Source organism: Pelobates fuscus, chromosome 5 (assembly GCF_036172605.1).
Source record: "Pelobates fuscus isolate aPelFus1 chromosome 5, aPelFus1.pri, whole genome shotgun sequence".
NCBI lineage: Eukaryota > Metazoa > Chordata > Amphibia > Anura > Pelobatidae > Pelobates > Pelobates fuscus.
This window is the reverse complement of record NC_086321.1, coordinates 257,523,775-257,540,805: the sequence shown is the minus strand read 5'-3', so window position 1 is coordinate 257,540,805 and position 17,031 is coordinate 257,523,775. Positions and strand designations below refer to the sequence as shown.

At 36.6% G+C, this 17,031-nt stretch overlaps 1 protein-coding gene across 4 annotated transcripts in view; it reads right to left on the bottom strand.

Moving 5' to 3' along the window:
- Positions 1–1,536: 1,536 nt before the first annotated feature.
- The window catches only part of BNC2 (basonuclin zinc finger protein 2), a 569,366-nt gene continuing 553,871 nt past the window's right edge, over positions 1,537–17,031 (bottom strand). For 3 of the 4 annotated variants that reach the window (XM_063455245.1, XM_063455249.1, XM_063455246.1), the window contains one exon: positions 1,537–2,243. In XM_063455245.1, the coding sequence (XP_063311315.1) occupies positions 1,598–2,243 (646 nt within the window). In that variant the 3' untranslated portion in view covers positions 1,537–1,597. Of the gene's footprint in view, positions 2,244–9,197; positions 9,266–17,031 lie in introns of all 4 variants that reach the window. The other variant, XM_063455247.1, reaches the window with a different exon arrangement.

Genomic DNA, 17,031 nt, shown 5'->3' with positions numbered 1-17,031 from the left:
ATGTGACTTTTGTGACCTACACAGTTACAGGGCTTTAAGGGAAATGATGCATCATCTAAAGGTTCCTTGGGACAAATTTAATATTCCAATCAGGGATGGAAATAACCTTATTTAAAGGTAGGTATTATCCTTTTAAACACTGCAATGTAAGCGATATTAACTAAACTGAACACATCCTAACCGAGACAGTACCCAAGTGTACATAAATAAATACAAATGAGTTGGGTTCATTTATGCATCTAATAGTTTGGTAAGTAAACATTTTATTGGTTTACGCAGGACAAACCTTCACCACCTGAAATGTTATCCATACAATTCGTGGTCCCTTGTCAAAGTTGTGCAGTAATGATGTGGACAAAATTTTAGGAGTACAGGAAAAAAAAATGTAGCACAAGAGCACTTACGTTGTCTGTACTGATTCTTTCTTTTTTTTTTTTTTTTGGAGACCCACAGTATATGGCTTGCAGATTAACAGAATGTTTTATGAAATGTGCAAAGTTGGCAGTTGTATTTATTTATTTATTTTACATCTTGAAAATCTCTATTAATACTTTTTGTTTGGCAATCATGCCCTTTCACTGACCAGCTCACATATATTTTTTATGTTTTATTTATTTATTTTTTGCCAACGCATATTCAGACTATGGCATTAATTACTCATTCCAGTACCTAAGGTGGTATTAGCTATGCCTACACATTTAAATCCTCCAGCACAGAAGAGTTAAAAATATGGTTATCATTACACAAGCCCTGCAGTGTTCAGGGATTAGGGGGGGAAAGTGCATGACTGCTTTTATGCAAATAGTCCAAAAACTGGAAAAAAAACTAAACAAAAAAAAAAGAAAACCCAAAACAATTGTTAGTGCTGTAAGCATGCAACACCAGGGTAATTCTACATCTAGCAGGTAGTTAAAACATGGTTGTGTATCGGTGTCAGCATTGCAAAATGTGCAATAAAGCTAGGACAAATGAACAGAGCTAGTCAGCAACCTACTTCCCTGAATACAGCTGTATCTGCAACAAGGAACCAGGAGTCCATGACCATTACGACTGTTACACACTGTCCACACTCTGGGGGCTCAATATTTACATGTGAATCTGCCATGCTTAGTTAATGTTTTCCCCAAATATTCCCAAAAAGACAAGTAGAAGAAGAAGTTTTATTGTTTGTTGGATTTCTTTTTTTTTTTTTTACTTGTTCGGTTTTGATTTGTAGTCTTCTTTTGCAGGCAACAGTCACTGGAATATAAAGACATTTCTTTGGAGCTGACCAAGATATTCATTCCGTAACAAAACTGGGATTAGTGACTGTAAGTTTGTTGCGTTTTGTCTATTTTTTTTCTTAGTGTTTTTTTTTTTTTACTTAATTCCTCAAGGGCAGTTTCAACCCAAAGTGAAAATAAAAAAGCACCTAGTGTTTTGTATTTTTTCTTTTAGTTACAAAAGAATATATATCTAGATTTATATATATTTATATATATATATAGATATATATATAACATACATATACATTTTTATATATGTACGTATATATAAATATGGAGCAGTTCTGGTGTATCGTCTGCATGACCTGGGATTTGCAGAGTTCATTTGGAAGCTATTCCACTGAAGAGAAAGGAATGTTTTTATGTAGGTTAGGGTTTTGACTGTGCCGATTTCGACTGCGTACGGAGGAGAACATCATGTTGCACCCAAGAACTTTGCACTTGTGCATCTCTCGCAAGTGAACTGTCTTGTAATGAACCCGCAATGTACCTTTGTTGCTGTATATTTTGTGGCAAATATTGCACATTATGCCACCATTGCTCATTGCAAAGCTGTTGTAAACGGAAGATTCCATTGTGTCACTACTACCTTGTCCTGTAATAGGAGTTTCAGGTTTATGAGAGGACTCCTCACTGTCACTGACCCCATCAATGTCATCCAATAAGATACCCTCATCACTGCCCACATCAGATTCCCTGGAGGAATGGATACTGCTGCTGGACTGGACACTTGAGGTTGTACTTAAATCTAAGACCATGTAGTCTTCTGCTAGGCTCCGTCCATAGCCGTTGACATGGGAATCCTCTGTACCGACTGGTGAGGTGGTATCTTCTCTAATGTCAAAACCCAGGGGGTGTTGACCACCGTAGATCTTTGCCAAGAACTCATCACGAAGGTTGGGCTGAGAGGAGTCCAGCCCCATCTCATCCAGTTCTTTGGTCAACAGTTTGCGATGGAGGTTAATATTGGCACTGTGTCTGGAAATAAATGTAAACAAAAAAAAAATACATTATAACAAAGTATTGTCTCAATGAATGTTTATTTTTGATAATCATATCTTATATATCGTGAACCTTAATGCATGATATAGAGATTTAAATTCAACAATTTAGAATGAGAATTATTAACAATTTGCAAAAACTGTATTCTGTTGCTATGTCAAGTAGGACTTGGACATGTAACAAGGGGATGATGGTATACGTGATTTTTGGTGAAAACTATAACTAACTTGCAGGTATAAAGTAAATAATGTTGCATATTTGGAAGAAAAAAAACATCCGTGCAGGATGTGGCTTTCCACAGGTGAGTCTAAATAATACCTACCCAAAGCTTTCCCTTGTAAGTGTCAATAGCTTCACTCACTGGGAGCCCACATCACTGCTGTAGTCTCACAGATGCACAAGAGTACAGCATGGAGGTGTATGGAGGAGAAGATACCTGTTTTCCAAAGCAGTCACCATGACTTGTTTGTAAAAAAAAAAAAAAAAAATGTCCCTATTTTATCTGATAAGATATCTTTAGATTGTGGAATACTCATATACTGAATACACTAGAACGTCACTGACATTTCAACACAAACATATTTTTATTTAATACTTTTTGCATGTGTGTGTGTTTGTGTGTCTATATATAATAATGTTATTAGCTTTTGTAGGATCTCAGTTATAGGGATTCCTATTTCTGTTGAATACATAATATACATAAAAATGCAATATAAAAAATACAATGACTTTCGTTATAGCGAAAGTATTTTCTATAGAAAAAAACATACTATAATTTTACATGTTACATGCTGCTTTCTCTCCCACCTGCCATAAACTGAAAGCAAAAAAAGCAATACAGCAGTGATATATTCATTTTCACATAAAATCAATACAGCAGGATTCTATCAACTAAAAACGTACAAATACATTTTCAGTTTAGTTATGTACATGTTGCTAGTCAAGCAACAGCAAATAGATTTTTTGAAATTGCTAAATACCTACAAATATTCTTCATAAACCCTTTGGCGTGTTAAGTGTTAATAAAGTTTTTACGTCTTTAATCCCCCCTCCCCCTCCCCCTTTAATTCAGCTGTGTTCAGGCTGTGTTCAAAGAACAGAGTGAAGCATAAATTATCACTTGTGTAAAGGACGCAAAGATTCCCAGATGGACACAAGCTTTTCCGAAGATGGCTTGTGAAAACAGAGCAGTCTGTGATTGCTGTGTTGGGAAAGGGATGTGTCCTTTTTCCTGTTCTCACTTACAGCAGTGAATAAAAAAACCTACAATCTAATTAGACCATGTAGTCGTCTTCAATTTCTGTCAGCTCAAGCGGCACACAGAAATGCACAGACGAGATCGGTACAGCAGTGTCCCTTTTCCTCTGTCAGCACTAGTGCTGACTCTCGCTAATATAATTACATTGACTTTTATTCAATTAAGTGCTATCTCTTGCTTAAAGGGAAGAAGAGGAGGGGAAAAAAACGACTTTGTCAATTGATTCAGGTGTAACACAATAATAAAAATGAACTCATGGCAGTGCATTAGCTCTGCTCCTCATAACTTCGGAACAAGAGTTCATTCATATGAGTCGATTTCCATTATGCCACCTTAGTCGAAAAAGGATTGATTCTTGGCCACCCAGTCACTCTTTAATCTATTGCACTTCTATTTAACAACCTAACATTATACACTCTATGCAAAAAACACAATACTCTGCAAAAGCAGAGTGTACACAGCATTCTACCCAATTTCTTTCCTTTTGCCTATCTGTATATGTTTTCGGTCAAAGGACTGTGAAACAAAGCTTTTAATTTAGCTCGAAGACATCTTTATTATTATTATATGTTATTATTGAATAAAGCTGTCAGCTACAATATGTAAGGAGACAGGTTAATTTAAACTGCAGGAAATTGATATCATAAAATAGCTATTATAGACAGCAAGGAAAGTGAGCAATGAACTATGCTAAAGATGCTCCAGAATATCTGCTGGAAACACAAGAAACCAGATTCGCTAACACAGGCTTAGCTCCAGCTGTTGTAGAACCACACAACCCATAATGCTTTGCCAGATGCAGAGTGTAATTCTCTAACTGCTAATGGACATCTCTTCTCTAATATCTTTAATATTAATCAATGTTCCATTCCATTATTAATATTACTGAGGTCGGCATATTGAGAAAATGTGATTGTAAACAAGGAATGCTAGCTGGCCAGGGTTAATATCTGAATGCTTAGAGAATAAATCATGCATTTTAGGCCATCATTGTTCAAAGATTCTCTGCACTTAGTGAAATGCTTTCAAGATCAGTGGTCAAGTATACAGCTGAAGTGAATATGGGAACTAGATGTTAGAGCAGGCATTAGAATGCATTATCTTTAATGATTAACGCTAACCACTGTCATTGTAAAGAGGGACAAAATGTGGAGCAATGCCTCAGTGTATGTGGAGGCGAGAAGCCATATCAATAAACTGTAAACAGTAAAACTAAGTCAGGTAATGCGGATGCACCATAGGAAAGAACTGGTTCAATACTTTCCTGTGGAAATGATTGAATGCATGCGCGGTGCTCGCCATGCATGCGCATTAGGTCTCCAATGCACCACGATAAGCATTGGATGGTACATCGGCCATGCCTCCTCCGTGACATTGCAGGATGCGGAGAGGTAAGCACCGCCAACGGAACCTCAGCACCGGAAAACAGTAAGCAAACCTTTTATTTTGTTTTAAATATATTTTTAATTTACCCGGGGGTGGGGGGACGACACACCTAAATAAGTGTAGAGACAGGAACAATGTAGATTTGTATTCCTAATACTAGTGTTCCTTTAAATTTTAGATTTTCTAATTTTAGTAAATAACCCTGACAACCTACATGCAAAAGGCACATTGTCATCACAGGTGCTGCATACTAACTTTATAAACACATTAAACTTCAGCAAAGATTGATGATTTCGCAGAAATGCAGTATTACTACACATAACAGCTATCTTCCAATGATCAGTACTAACAGACCTAATAAGGGCAGCATTACTATCATTCTCCCTTAACCTAATGATGTGCAAACATCTGATGAATGCAATAGCTCCCTTATCACTATTTTCAATGTCACAAAATCAATAGCTATCTGTTAATATCACTTATAAGCAGACAGTAAGTCAAAGAAGCACAGTGGAACCGGTTTGTATGATAATTTCCATTACTTATGCCTTATTTTAGAAACCATACTCAAAATTACATTCTTTAGAGAAAATGTGCGCAATTCTTTCTACTGAGTGTGCGGATTTTGGAGCTGTATACTAAATGAATTTTGAAAAGATCATGAAAATACTGTTTTTTACATAATGAGTAGTTTCAAGGCAATGTTCTATAGGTGGAGCAATCGCCATAAAAACCAATGCAATGTTCCTGGCAATTGTGAGACTATTTGAGCTCTGCCCAGAATTCTAACTTTTTAACCTTTAGTTCCATGAGAAAGTAAATTGCATTATTAATATGGTTTACTGATTTGTGTATAAGGCGGGTCAAAATTCATTGTAGAGTTTGAGGAGTCAATAATGTTTTAATTAATTAACTAATTTCAATGATATTACATACAATGAATGCTTAAAGACCCACTATAGGCACCCATACCACTTCAGCTCCATGAAGTGGTCTGGGTGCCAGGTCCATCTAGGGTTAACCCAGCAGCTGTAAACATAGCAGTTTCAGAGAAACTGCTATGTTTACACTAGGGTTAATCCAGCCTCTAGTGGCTGTCTCATTGAGTAATGCTTTCCTATGGACTGATTGAATGCGAGCACGGCACTTGCCGTGCATGCGCATTCGGCACTGACGTCGGAAGAGGGAGGAGAGTTCCCCAGCGCCGATAGAGCCCGGCGCTGGAGACAGGTAAGAGTTTAACCCCTTCAGCCCAGTGAGAGTAGGACCCTGAGGGTGGGGAGGACCTAAATACCCTATAGTGCCAGGGAAATTAGTTTGTTTTCCTGGCACTATAGTGGTCCTTTAATGTGTGGAGGTTTGTTTGACTAGGTACTGAAAATGACGTCTTTTAAATTAGCTCTGTTTGCCGCCTCGCAAAGTCAGGCTCTTTCGATCACATTGTTCATAACATTAGTTAATCTCTGAAGCTCTAGCACTCAAATTTCTGCACGGATATTCTCCTTGAGCTGCTCAAGTGTATACAGTTGCTTCACATACACCTGCTCCTTCAGATATCCCCACAGGAAGTAATCGGGAGCTGAAAGGTCGGGCAAACATGGCGACCAATTAATCTGGGAATTTCTTGAAATTATCCACTCGCCAAACAGTTGTCTCAGGAGGTCCATTGTGGCCCTGACTGTATGGGCAGTAGCCCTATCCTGTAGAAACCACATTTCAGGACAGTTTTCAACTACAGTACATAAAACTATTTCAATCCTATCCCAATAACTCCCACCAATGAAATTTCACTAATTTTTGAATATCCTTTGAATGCCCTTTGTTTGCTGCAAAATCGTAGACTAAATGAATATTACAACATGAAATATTCAGGGTGGATTTTTGCGTGATTCTTTATCAAGTGCAATAGGTATATTCTGGTATCTTAGTTGCCTGTTGGTCCTCTCTTTAAGACCTATTCAGGTTCCCCACACATCTTTGATTAAGTGCATTTAATGGATAAAACATATAAGATGTGAGCAAAACTGCTACACTGTATTATTTTATTACCATGAAATAAAGAGCATTTATATGCACCATATTAGCTCTTCCTTGTGAGTACATGTTTAGACTTGTTTATTGTCCTGTATTTACCTATCTAAATATAAAATTTAGGGGAGATGTGAGACTAGGCCTCAATTGAGGCTTCAAGCTTAATTCAGTTGGATTTCCTACATCCACCACCTGAAACATCTACAAAGGTGTATTGCAAGCTGCCTAGTTCAGGACATTTAATAAAATGGTCTCTCCTCATTGCTATAAATATTGAGGTAGTGCTCAGCAAAATATTTTTACTGAACACAAGTAGGGGCAGGACCAAGATAGTAACTGGAGGTCATTTCAAATGGGAAGCTCACAGGACAAGCAAGAAAAACCTATGTGCACCAGTTTTCATTCTGTACCCATGTATTAGTCTGTGTGACTGTGAGAATGTATTTCTGTATATGTTGTCTCAGTCAGTGTGTGTCAGCACTTGTTCAATCAGTGTATTTGGTGTGTACTTGTTCCTAAGTGTATGTCAGTACATGTTCAGTGTGTGTCAGTACTTGTTTAGTCATTGTGTGTGTCAGTACTTGTTCAGTCAGTGTGTGTGGTGTGTGTCAGTACTTGTTCAGTTAGTGTGTGTGGTGTGTGGTGTGTGTCAGTATCTGTTCCGTCAGAAATTATTCTAAAATATATCAAGATAAAAAAAAAATACATGCACAACATACTAATGAACATAAAAATGGTTGCATTAATTAAGCTCATGTTTTTTGGTGTGTTTGTTATCCTTGATTATATTATTTAAAAGAACCCTATAGAGTCAGGATCACATACGTGTATTTCTGACCCTAAAGTGTTAAAAAAAAAACATGTTAGCCCCCTGGCCTCCCCTTGTCCCCTTAAAAAAAATAGAAAACTCACTTTTTTTCCAGTGCTGCGTGGGTCTGCTGCCCCCGATTCGCCTCCAAGACTGAGAAAAGCATAGGAAAGTATTGGATTGGCTGAAATGGTCAATTCTCTCCTCAACCAAGGAGGCGGACGGGGGGCGGAGTAAAACGCTGCACTGGCCAATCAGCATCTCCTCATACAGATACATTGAATCAATGCATCTCTATGGGGGAAAGTTCATCATCTTATACAGAGCGTAGAGATCTGAACATCAGTGCTGCACTTCTAGTGGCCATCTAAATGACTGTGACTGGAGCTGTCCCTAGGAAGCAATGTAAACACTGCCTTTTCTTTGAAAAGGCAGTGTTTACATAAAAATGCTTGCAAAGACATACTATACTCTCCAGAACAATTACATTAAGCTGTAGTTGTTCTGGTGATAGGGAGCAAGAAAGTTGGATATATATTATGAAATGTAAGAGCAATGCTTTGATTTGCTTGGAAATAAATATTTTCAACTAAATAGATAATGGGTGATGGACACTTTCAACATACCTCCTGTGTGTCCCTATTTGGGAGGGGCCCTAATCATAATGCCCCTCTTTTCTAGGATCTTTATATTGTTGAACTGTATGAGTATATAACAGAGTTTCACAGCAATAATACTCACAGTAATGTGTCTTTAAACCACAGTAAATGTGTTTAGAATTCATTCTGTGTTAGTAAAATACATTGTTCTTCTCTAAATTACATTTTAGTTGCATAAATTGCTATTATGAAACCATCTAAAATGTCTCAGACCAGTCCTGCTCCTGGCCACACCCCCAATCAGACTCCTGAAATGAAGTTGTCCCTCTTTGGCCATTTGAAATGTTGGGAGGTGTGATTCAAGAGCGGTTTATAGTGTCCTTGTCATTCACATTTTTGTTCTTTTTTTCTCTACGTGGAAATCTATAAAGAAAACTCTTCCTGGGACATCTTACTGTATTACTCACTAAAGTGTATTTTTGTGGAATTCAAACTTAATTTCAGATTTTAGGCCAGAATGGATGAACTGGGGGAAACAAGTCAAATTAGCGGTTTTCAGTTTGGCTATTTTAGCCTAACATTTGAAATGCTCTCTGAATTTCAGAAAAAAAAATTACAGGGCTATTTCTAAATGAACTTGCTCTACTAAAATAATTAATGCTTTGTGACAGCAAACTAGGGCATAGTGTCTTATCAGATTTCAAATCACTGCCTTTATATATGATATATAGTCACTCTACATATTTATAAAATGCTATAACATGAACTATAATATAATAAAAAGAATTAACAAAAAAGTCACACAATCAATTTAGCAAATTTTAGTCTTATAAAAAAATAATATTTACCCAGTTACATTTCTAATTTTCCTACTGCCCCAATTGCTCCTTCATCCGCTGGGTGCAATCCGGATGCTCTGTATCAAAAACAAACAGAAACAAACCACACCCATAACTCTGGAGACATGTCCTTGAGTTTTTAAAATTATTGGCAATGGGGCAGATTCAAAGGCCCTGAATTAAATTACAGCATGCAAATACGGGCCAGAAACACATATATAAATATATTTATCTATTTAACATTGAGGCAATTCTGATACATTGATGGGATGTGGTGCACAGGCCGCTGGGGCAAAAACGGTCCGTCAATTGACTCGGAAAAAATAGCCATATGGTTCAATTTTGAAATGTACTAAATGCAGTATTTCTTTGATATTTAAGGACAGAAATGCTGAGGAGACCTAATTATGAAAAATAAATTGTCATGTTCTAATAAGGGTGACAGATTGCAAAATGTTTATTTACTCTCCTACTAGGCCTATAAGTGACAATATTTGCAATTGCCCCAATGTTACTAGATACACCTAGGTCTGTCTCTTATATTCTTTGAAATATGAAATAATTTTTGAAAAGTTGGCCCAATTAGGGAGCAGCAGGCCAAGCAAGTCACATAGCAACAGAGTGCAGGCCCACAAAATGGTGGCATAACTATAACCATGCTTTAATGATTCCACTCTGTAGAGTTCAACTGCTTTACTGTGTGACTTTCAGTTAAAAAATAAATAAATACATCTGCCCCAGTATTAAACATGCAAAAATTTACCTTATATTTAGCATTGCAATGCACTGACTGAAATTACTGTATACAAAAAAATTATACATGTAAGATTTTGGGTGGAATTCATGAAGACTTTTAACACACAATTTACATATGTTTTATGTTACATCTGCAGCAGTTTTGCAGAGCGCTGGCAGCCATTGAAATACGAAAATAGTTTCTGTAAGAATACAAAACCAGAATTGTTATGTCACTAAGAGACTGTAAAAATGAATCAGAATTCCAGATTTCGCTCTGAAAACAAATTAGAAAAACTGAGAAAAAAGGTTATGAATGTGTTTCTTACACACAACTGGCCTCAGGCTCTTTTGAACGGTTTCCATTTGCGTGTGTAATGGGTTTAGTATTTACAATAGTCTGCAGAATTTGGGCGGAAGCACTGTAAACACCAGAATCAGGATTATATATTTTCTTTATATATTCGATATATATATATTAAAAAAACCTGACTGCATTCTCTTGTTGTAAATGGTGTGCACAGATTTTGACTGAGTACAGTATTAAACAGATCTAAATAAGTCAAGTATTGTTATAAGATACTGCAGAGTAATATACATTTTTTTTTAGGTTAGTTCTATTTTTATTCTTAATGAAGTCCACCCACCATTTTAACTCCAAATACATCAACATATACTGACATCATGAATAAACATTGGTATATTTATGATGGAAGCAATCACAAACATATCATATGTGTTTCTGAAGCTATGAAGATATAGATATGTGTGTGTGTGTGTGTGTGTGTGTGTGTGTGTGTGTGTGTGAGAGAGAGTGTGTGTGTGCGTGCATATGTGTGCTTATATAATGTTTTGAATGATACTTTCACAGCACAGTACACTGAAAAGAATGTACTTCAAAGATAGAATGTTTAATTTTTTTGCTGCCTCTAATTTTAGAACAGTATTCAATGAATGAGTAGAAATAGGCATGTAATACAAGCACAAGACAAAATAAGTTGCGAACATAGTAGCAAATTAGAGACAAGGAAACCAGCCATTTATATCCCTTTCGATAAGAAACAAATCACTCAGGCAGGTCACGGAGACAGCTCCCTCATCATTCAAATTATACACTTGAAGATACGTTTCCAACATATTCTTTCGGGGTTTGACTAATTTACAGCACAGATACAGCATGTCTGTTGTAATAACAGGTAGGATGCATTGGGGTTGGCCATTTATCTGAATTACGCTTCTTTTCTCAAATCACCGTGAATTATGCTGCCTGTTCTCCTGGTCTTTTTTTTTCCCCGAGTCTGTTATTCCTCTTGGGAAACCCTAATGTGGCAGGCAAACAAAATTGACAGCCTTGTCTGGCCAACAAGGGGACATCCTCTAGAGAAGCTATTTAACTTTGCCGAAGAAGCAATATATTAATGTACCTGTCCCCAGATTGTTAATCATCTTTAAATCTTCTCCCCACTCCAGTGCTACAATCAGAACATAATTACCCAACATTTCCTTCTGATATTTTTTTTTTTTTTTTAACTTTCACAGACATCTTGGGTTGACCAACATGCATTCAGCAACATTTCACTGGGTTAACTTACAACATTTGAAGCAGAATATGCTGAGCACCAAGGCATCTTGAGTTTAATCAGTTGAACTTAAAGGGATCCTATAGTGACAGGAAAACAAAGTCGTTTTTCTGGCCCTATGAGGTTAATAGGTCCCCCTCTCACTCGGGGCCCCCCTCCCTCGGTGCTGAATGGGTTAAGACCCCTTCAGCCACTTACCTAAATCCAGAAACGATGTCCTTTGGTGCTGGGTCAGGCTCCGCCCACACTTCTCCCCCGCGCGCATTAGACCTCCCCAAAGGAAAACATTATACAATGCTTTTACTATGGGGAAATTCTGCCGCTGGAGGTCCGTGAGGACGGATCAAAAGTCTGTTTGCATTCCGGAAGCGCTCTAGTGGCTGTCTGGTAGACAGCCACAGAGGGCAGACTTAGAGCTGCAATGTAAACATTGCATCACTAGGTGCAAAATGGACACAGCACCCAGACCACTTTAATGAGCTGAAGTGGCCTAGGTGCCTACAGTGTCCCTTTAAGTCTTTATTTTAGCCCTTAGTTTTAAAAGTGTTATTCTCATATACACAGATTTTACATCCCTTTGAATTTAGGCATGAAATGAAAATGGGGTAAGTGTGTGCTACTCAATTGTTCAAATCCCTATCATGATGTACACTAATTACATGAAAAAGTTATTATGGATATATTATAGGTAAATTAAACATCACACAGCTTTTAATATATTTGTTGATTATAGCGATAAGCCTACATAATATTAAACATCCTGGGAAGTGACTGTTCTCATGTAAGATATACAAGCCAAAGAATAAGGAAGGGCAACTCCTTGTTAGTTATATGCAATAAAATGTTTTGCCATCACTGGATACAGATTAGCAGCCACAACATTTCTTTGTAACTTTTATCTGTTAGAGCAACTATATCACACAATTCTGTCGTACTTTTGAACTGTTTACGACAGCTGTTTAGCCTTTTTTGATGTTACAGGGAAGGAAAACTAAAGATAATCTCTATGACTTCATTGGTTTGACTTTTTACCTATGGCTCCACTCCCAGCCTCAACTATAGCTAAAAGAGGGTCGGAAACTCCTGCTTAGGGATTCCTGTTAGCTCTCCTGACCTAAGGCCTGCAGAACAGCTGATCGTTTCAGCCAATGAGATAAGACTTGCACTGCTGTGCTCAGATAAAGCAAACAATAGTTTGAGGCTCTCCTGTAACTGTAGTTGTGATGGGAATAAAGACCCCAGGTAAGAAGGCACAGCATTCTAAAATGTTCTGAAACAACTTACTATTTATAATGAAGTAGGGGACATCGGGCACTCCAGGCATATAATGTTTTGTAGTGATTGCTTATTTGACTTTGTGCAAATAACTTTATTAATGTTAGTGACTAGATAAGACAGTACAGTCATGCATGATGGCCGCCTATACAGCTGAACTACTGCAGCAAAATGGTAGACACTGCTGGCTGGGAAGGAGGTGGTAACAACCAGCATGTAAAATATTCTCAAAAAAGTTGGAAAAAGAAAACTGCTAAAAAGAATTGATACAGCGTGACTAATTGAAGTATAACTTACAAATTGCACATAATGTATGTAAATGACTAATAAACAAACAAAACAGGATCTACATAAATAATAAATATGCACCTAACAGAAGTGTTCATTATGAACTATATTAAGACCCACAGTTACCAAGTTGACTTTAACAATGTTTTTACTGTAAGAACAATCAGGATGTGGAATTCTCTGCCTGAAGAAGTGGTTTTATCAGAGTCCATACAGATGTTCAAACAGCTACTAGATGCATACTTGCAAAGACAGAATATTCAAGGATATAATCTTTCAATGTAGGGTAATAACTGCTTGATTCAAGGATAAATCTGACTGCCATTCTGGGGTCAATAAGGAATTTTTTGTCCTAGCTTGTTGCAAAATTGTGCTTCAAACTGGGGTTTTTTTTTTTGTTTTTGTTTTTTTTTTCTCTTTTGGATCAACAGCAAAAAACAGGTGTGAGGAAGGCTGAACTTGATGGACACAAGTCTCTTTTCAGCTATCTAACTATGTAACTATGTAACTATGTAATGGAACAGATATTTTTTTTACAGATGTGATGGCAGTAGCGCATTTAATTTTTAGTGTCCTGATTGTTCAGAGTTCATATAGGGTTGCCTTAGGGTTTATTAAGAGGACACTATAGTCACCAGAACAACTACAGCTTATTAAATTTGTTCTGGTGAGTAAAATCATTACCTTCAAGTTTTTGCTGTAAACACTGTCTTTTCAGAGAGAATGCAGTGTTTACATTACAGCTTAGTGATCGCTGCACTGGCCACTCCTCAGATGGCTGTTAGAGATCCTTCCTGGGTCATGGCTGTCTAAAATGCATCCAAACATTCAGTGTCTCCACCCTTTGCATGCAGACACTGAACTTTCCTCATAAAGATTCATTGATTCAATGTATCTATATGAGGAGATGCTGTCTGACCAGGGCTTTGTTTGAATTGTGCTGGCTCTGCCCATTATCTGCCTGTTTGTCAGTCTCAGCCTATCCTATGGGGAAGCATTGTGATTGGATCAGGCTACCACTTCTGCTGATGTCAGCAAACTGCTTGTTTTTCTGAGGCAAGCAGCATGCAGAGCTACAGCTTCAGGCTTGAATATAGTAAGATTTTGCTAAATTTATGGAAGCATTAGGGGCCCAGGGGGTTTAGGTGGTGGTTTTAACACTATAGGGTCAGGAATACATATTTGTGTTCCTGACCCTATAGTAATCCTTTAAATAATTGTTGATCAAAACTGAGCTATTATTGATATTACTAAAATATGGCATGTATCACAATTACACAACCAAAAAGCTTATTAAGAAAGTCATAAATGACAAACAAAAGTACTCTAAGAACTTGTAAGTGAGTTAATTTGCATTACTTATAAATATATATATATATATATATAGATTAACCCATCAATAATTATGTTTATGTGTGTTTGCTTGCGTTTTGAAATATGATGCAAGGACATTATCAAACTTTATAACTTTATCCACACAAATTGCGTGACTTTCATTGTATCCTCTGAAAATTAAATTGATTTCATTTTGATGTCCAAAGGCATGAGTTTCCATTTTATAAACACTATCTGTCAACTAATGACAGGCACATCGTTTAAGAAGTACTACAATACAAGAAGTCATCACACTACTGTCATTTGTGTCTCTATGACTCACCTTTAGAAAAAAATCAATAAAATCCCGAGTGGATATGTCTTAAAGTACAGCACGACTCCTGTTACTTGCAACTGATATCTCATTTTATGGATGACGAGTTAGAACAAAATATATATTTGGCTACTCTTCAATAGATGGTATATTAATTATTCTACTCGTTGTTATTCAGCTTTCTTTGTTTACATCTAACTGTACATTACAACAAGATTCTAAGTATGAGATCAGGCTAAGAGCATGATAACATTATTAAACTGGAGACTGTCACAAAAAAGGAGGTGAAAGCATGATTTTGAAAAATAAGCAAATTATTTTATTTTTATAATATAGCCAAACATTTGTATCTTTACTTTCCAACAGAAACCTCCAAGAAGCAACATTCTACTTTATACTATAGAGCAGTGGTTTTCAGCCAGTTTACCTCGAGTTACCTTAAAGTGTGCTACAAACGCATTGGAGGATGCATACAAACAGCACTGTGTTCTTTTTTACATTTACCACTGTTTCATGAATAATGCTCCATTTTCCAAGTTATGAAAACCATTACACATACTTTTTTGCTCATTTTTTGTGTGCCTTGTGTAGTGCTCAAAATAATCTGACTTTCCCTCAAATTTTATTCCTACTGGGATTTTTGATTATTTTCCTTTTGAAATTACCATTGATTATGTTCACAAAATAAGAAGGCAAATGGGTAATGTTATCAGGAAACAAAAGTTGTATTTTCCGTTTAAAGGATTTATGTGTATATTAAACCAAAAAGAAGAGCTTGAAAGCTGCTTGTCTGTTACACAAAATCACCATTCTGACAGTGTTGGCAAAATTGGTCAAAAAACATGTTACCTAAATGTATCACTTCTTTATACGGGAGCAACATTTTTGTGAACAATTAAAAAAATGGAAATGACAGAAAAGGCACGGAAATGAAGACTATGGCACAGACAGGGCATACGTAGGTGCATCAAGCTGAGTGTGTGTATGCGCTTGTCTTCTTTCCTTTAATTAAACATTATATAAAACTTGCCACATTTTATATCTGCTGTTATAAGCCTAGGCCTAGAACAGCTAGTGATAAATGCATTCCTTAATATGCATATTTATCCTACTTAGTTAATATTTTAAGTAAATGTGACATTGATAAGCTACTGATGAATGTAAATGAAAAACAAACTCCAAATGGTAGGTGTGCTGATGCATTTGATGTGTCCCTTTGTCCAGAAAGATATCTATTTTATATTAGAGGTCATATTCATGCACAGATTATCTGTCTAAAATATGGAATTTTTTTTATTTTTTTATTTGGTTTTAACACTATAGGATCAGGAATACATGTTTGTGTTTCTGACCCTATAATGATCCTATAAAAAAACAACAACATCGTTTTCACAACTTTACTACAGTATGATAACACACATTTATAATGTCATCATATCTACAAAGTCTCTGCATTGTTAATTCTCAAAGCATTTATTGCTTTTAATTTTAATCATATTTGTCATTAGCGGCTATTAATATTTATGAATTATTTACCAGGACACTGGAGAACAGCATAAAACACGTCTTCACCTCTGCCCATGGAAAGGTTTTCCATAGCAAGCTATTAGGTCTCTACTGATTATATGTCCACTTGCAAGAGACAAACAAGAAAAAAAAAAACAATATTTAAATTAAGGCCTGTTACTGGCCTAATAGGCATAGGCTCCAAGGACCAGTAGATTACCAGTGCTTCTCTATGTCCTGTATAAATGTAATTAAACGAAATATCACACTAAGGAAATTGTATCACCTGGGGACGTTGGGCTGGTGCAATCTACCACAGAATTTCTAATACTTATAAAAGTAAGGAGGTGGAGTGGCAACAATGGGCAAGAAAATCCATATAGCACTGTCATATTTTTTGGGATTATGATTAATGAGACTAATAATCTGGATGATTACTGATATGCGCATCTCCTGCAGTTCATCATTTTCCACTGCCTGCCTACATCCACAATAAACATGCTATCATTTACCTTTTTATTGAAGGCACTGTTCCTCTGAAAGGAATGCTTTCTAATTACTTGGTAATGTTTTATGTCTTAAACATTTTGCAGCCCTGGACCCTGCCAACTGCTCAGTGTCTTTCTGTTGATTAATGGGGTTGTGTTTAATCAAAATTTAGAACCAAGCACAGTCATCTCTCCTATGGAGGATGCACAATGCCAGAGAAGATAAGCTAATGAACCAAGGTTGCAAAAAGTAAAAAAAAGACAAGTGCATATCCCCAGCCAAAAGATACTTAAATGCAATTAACCCTTTTGTGTCATACTGT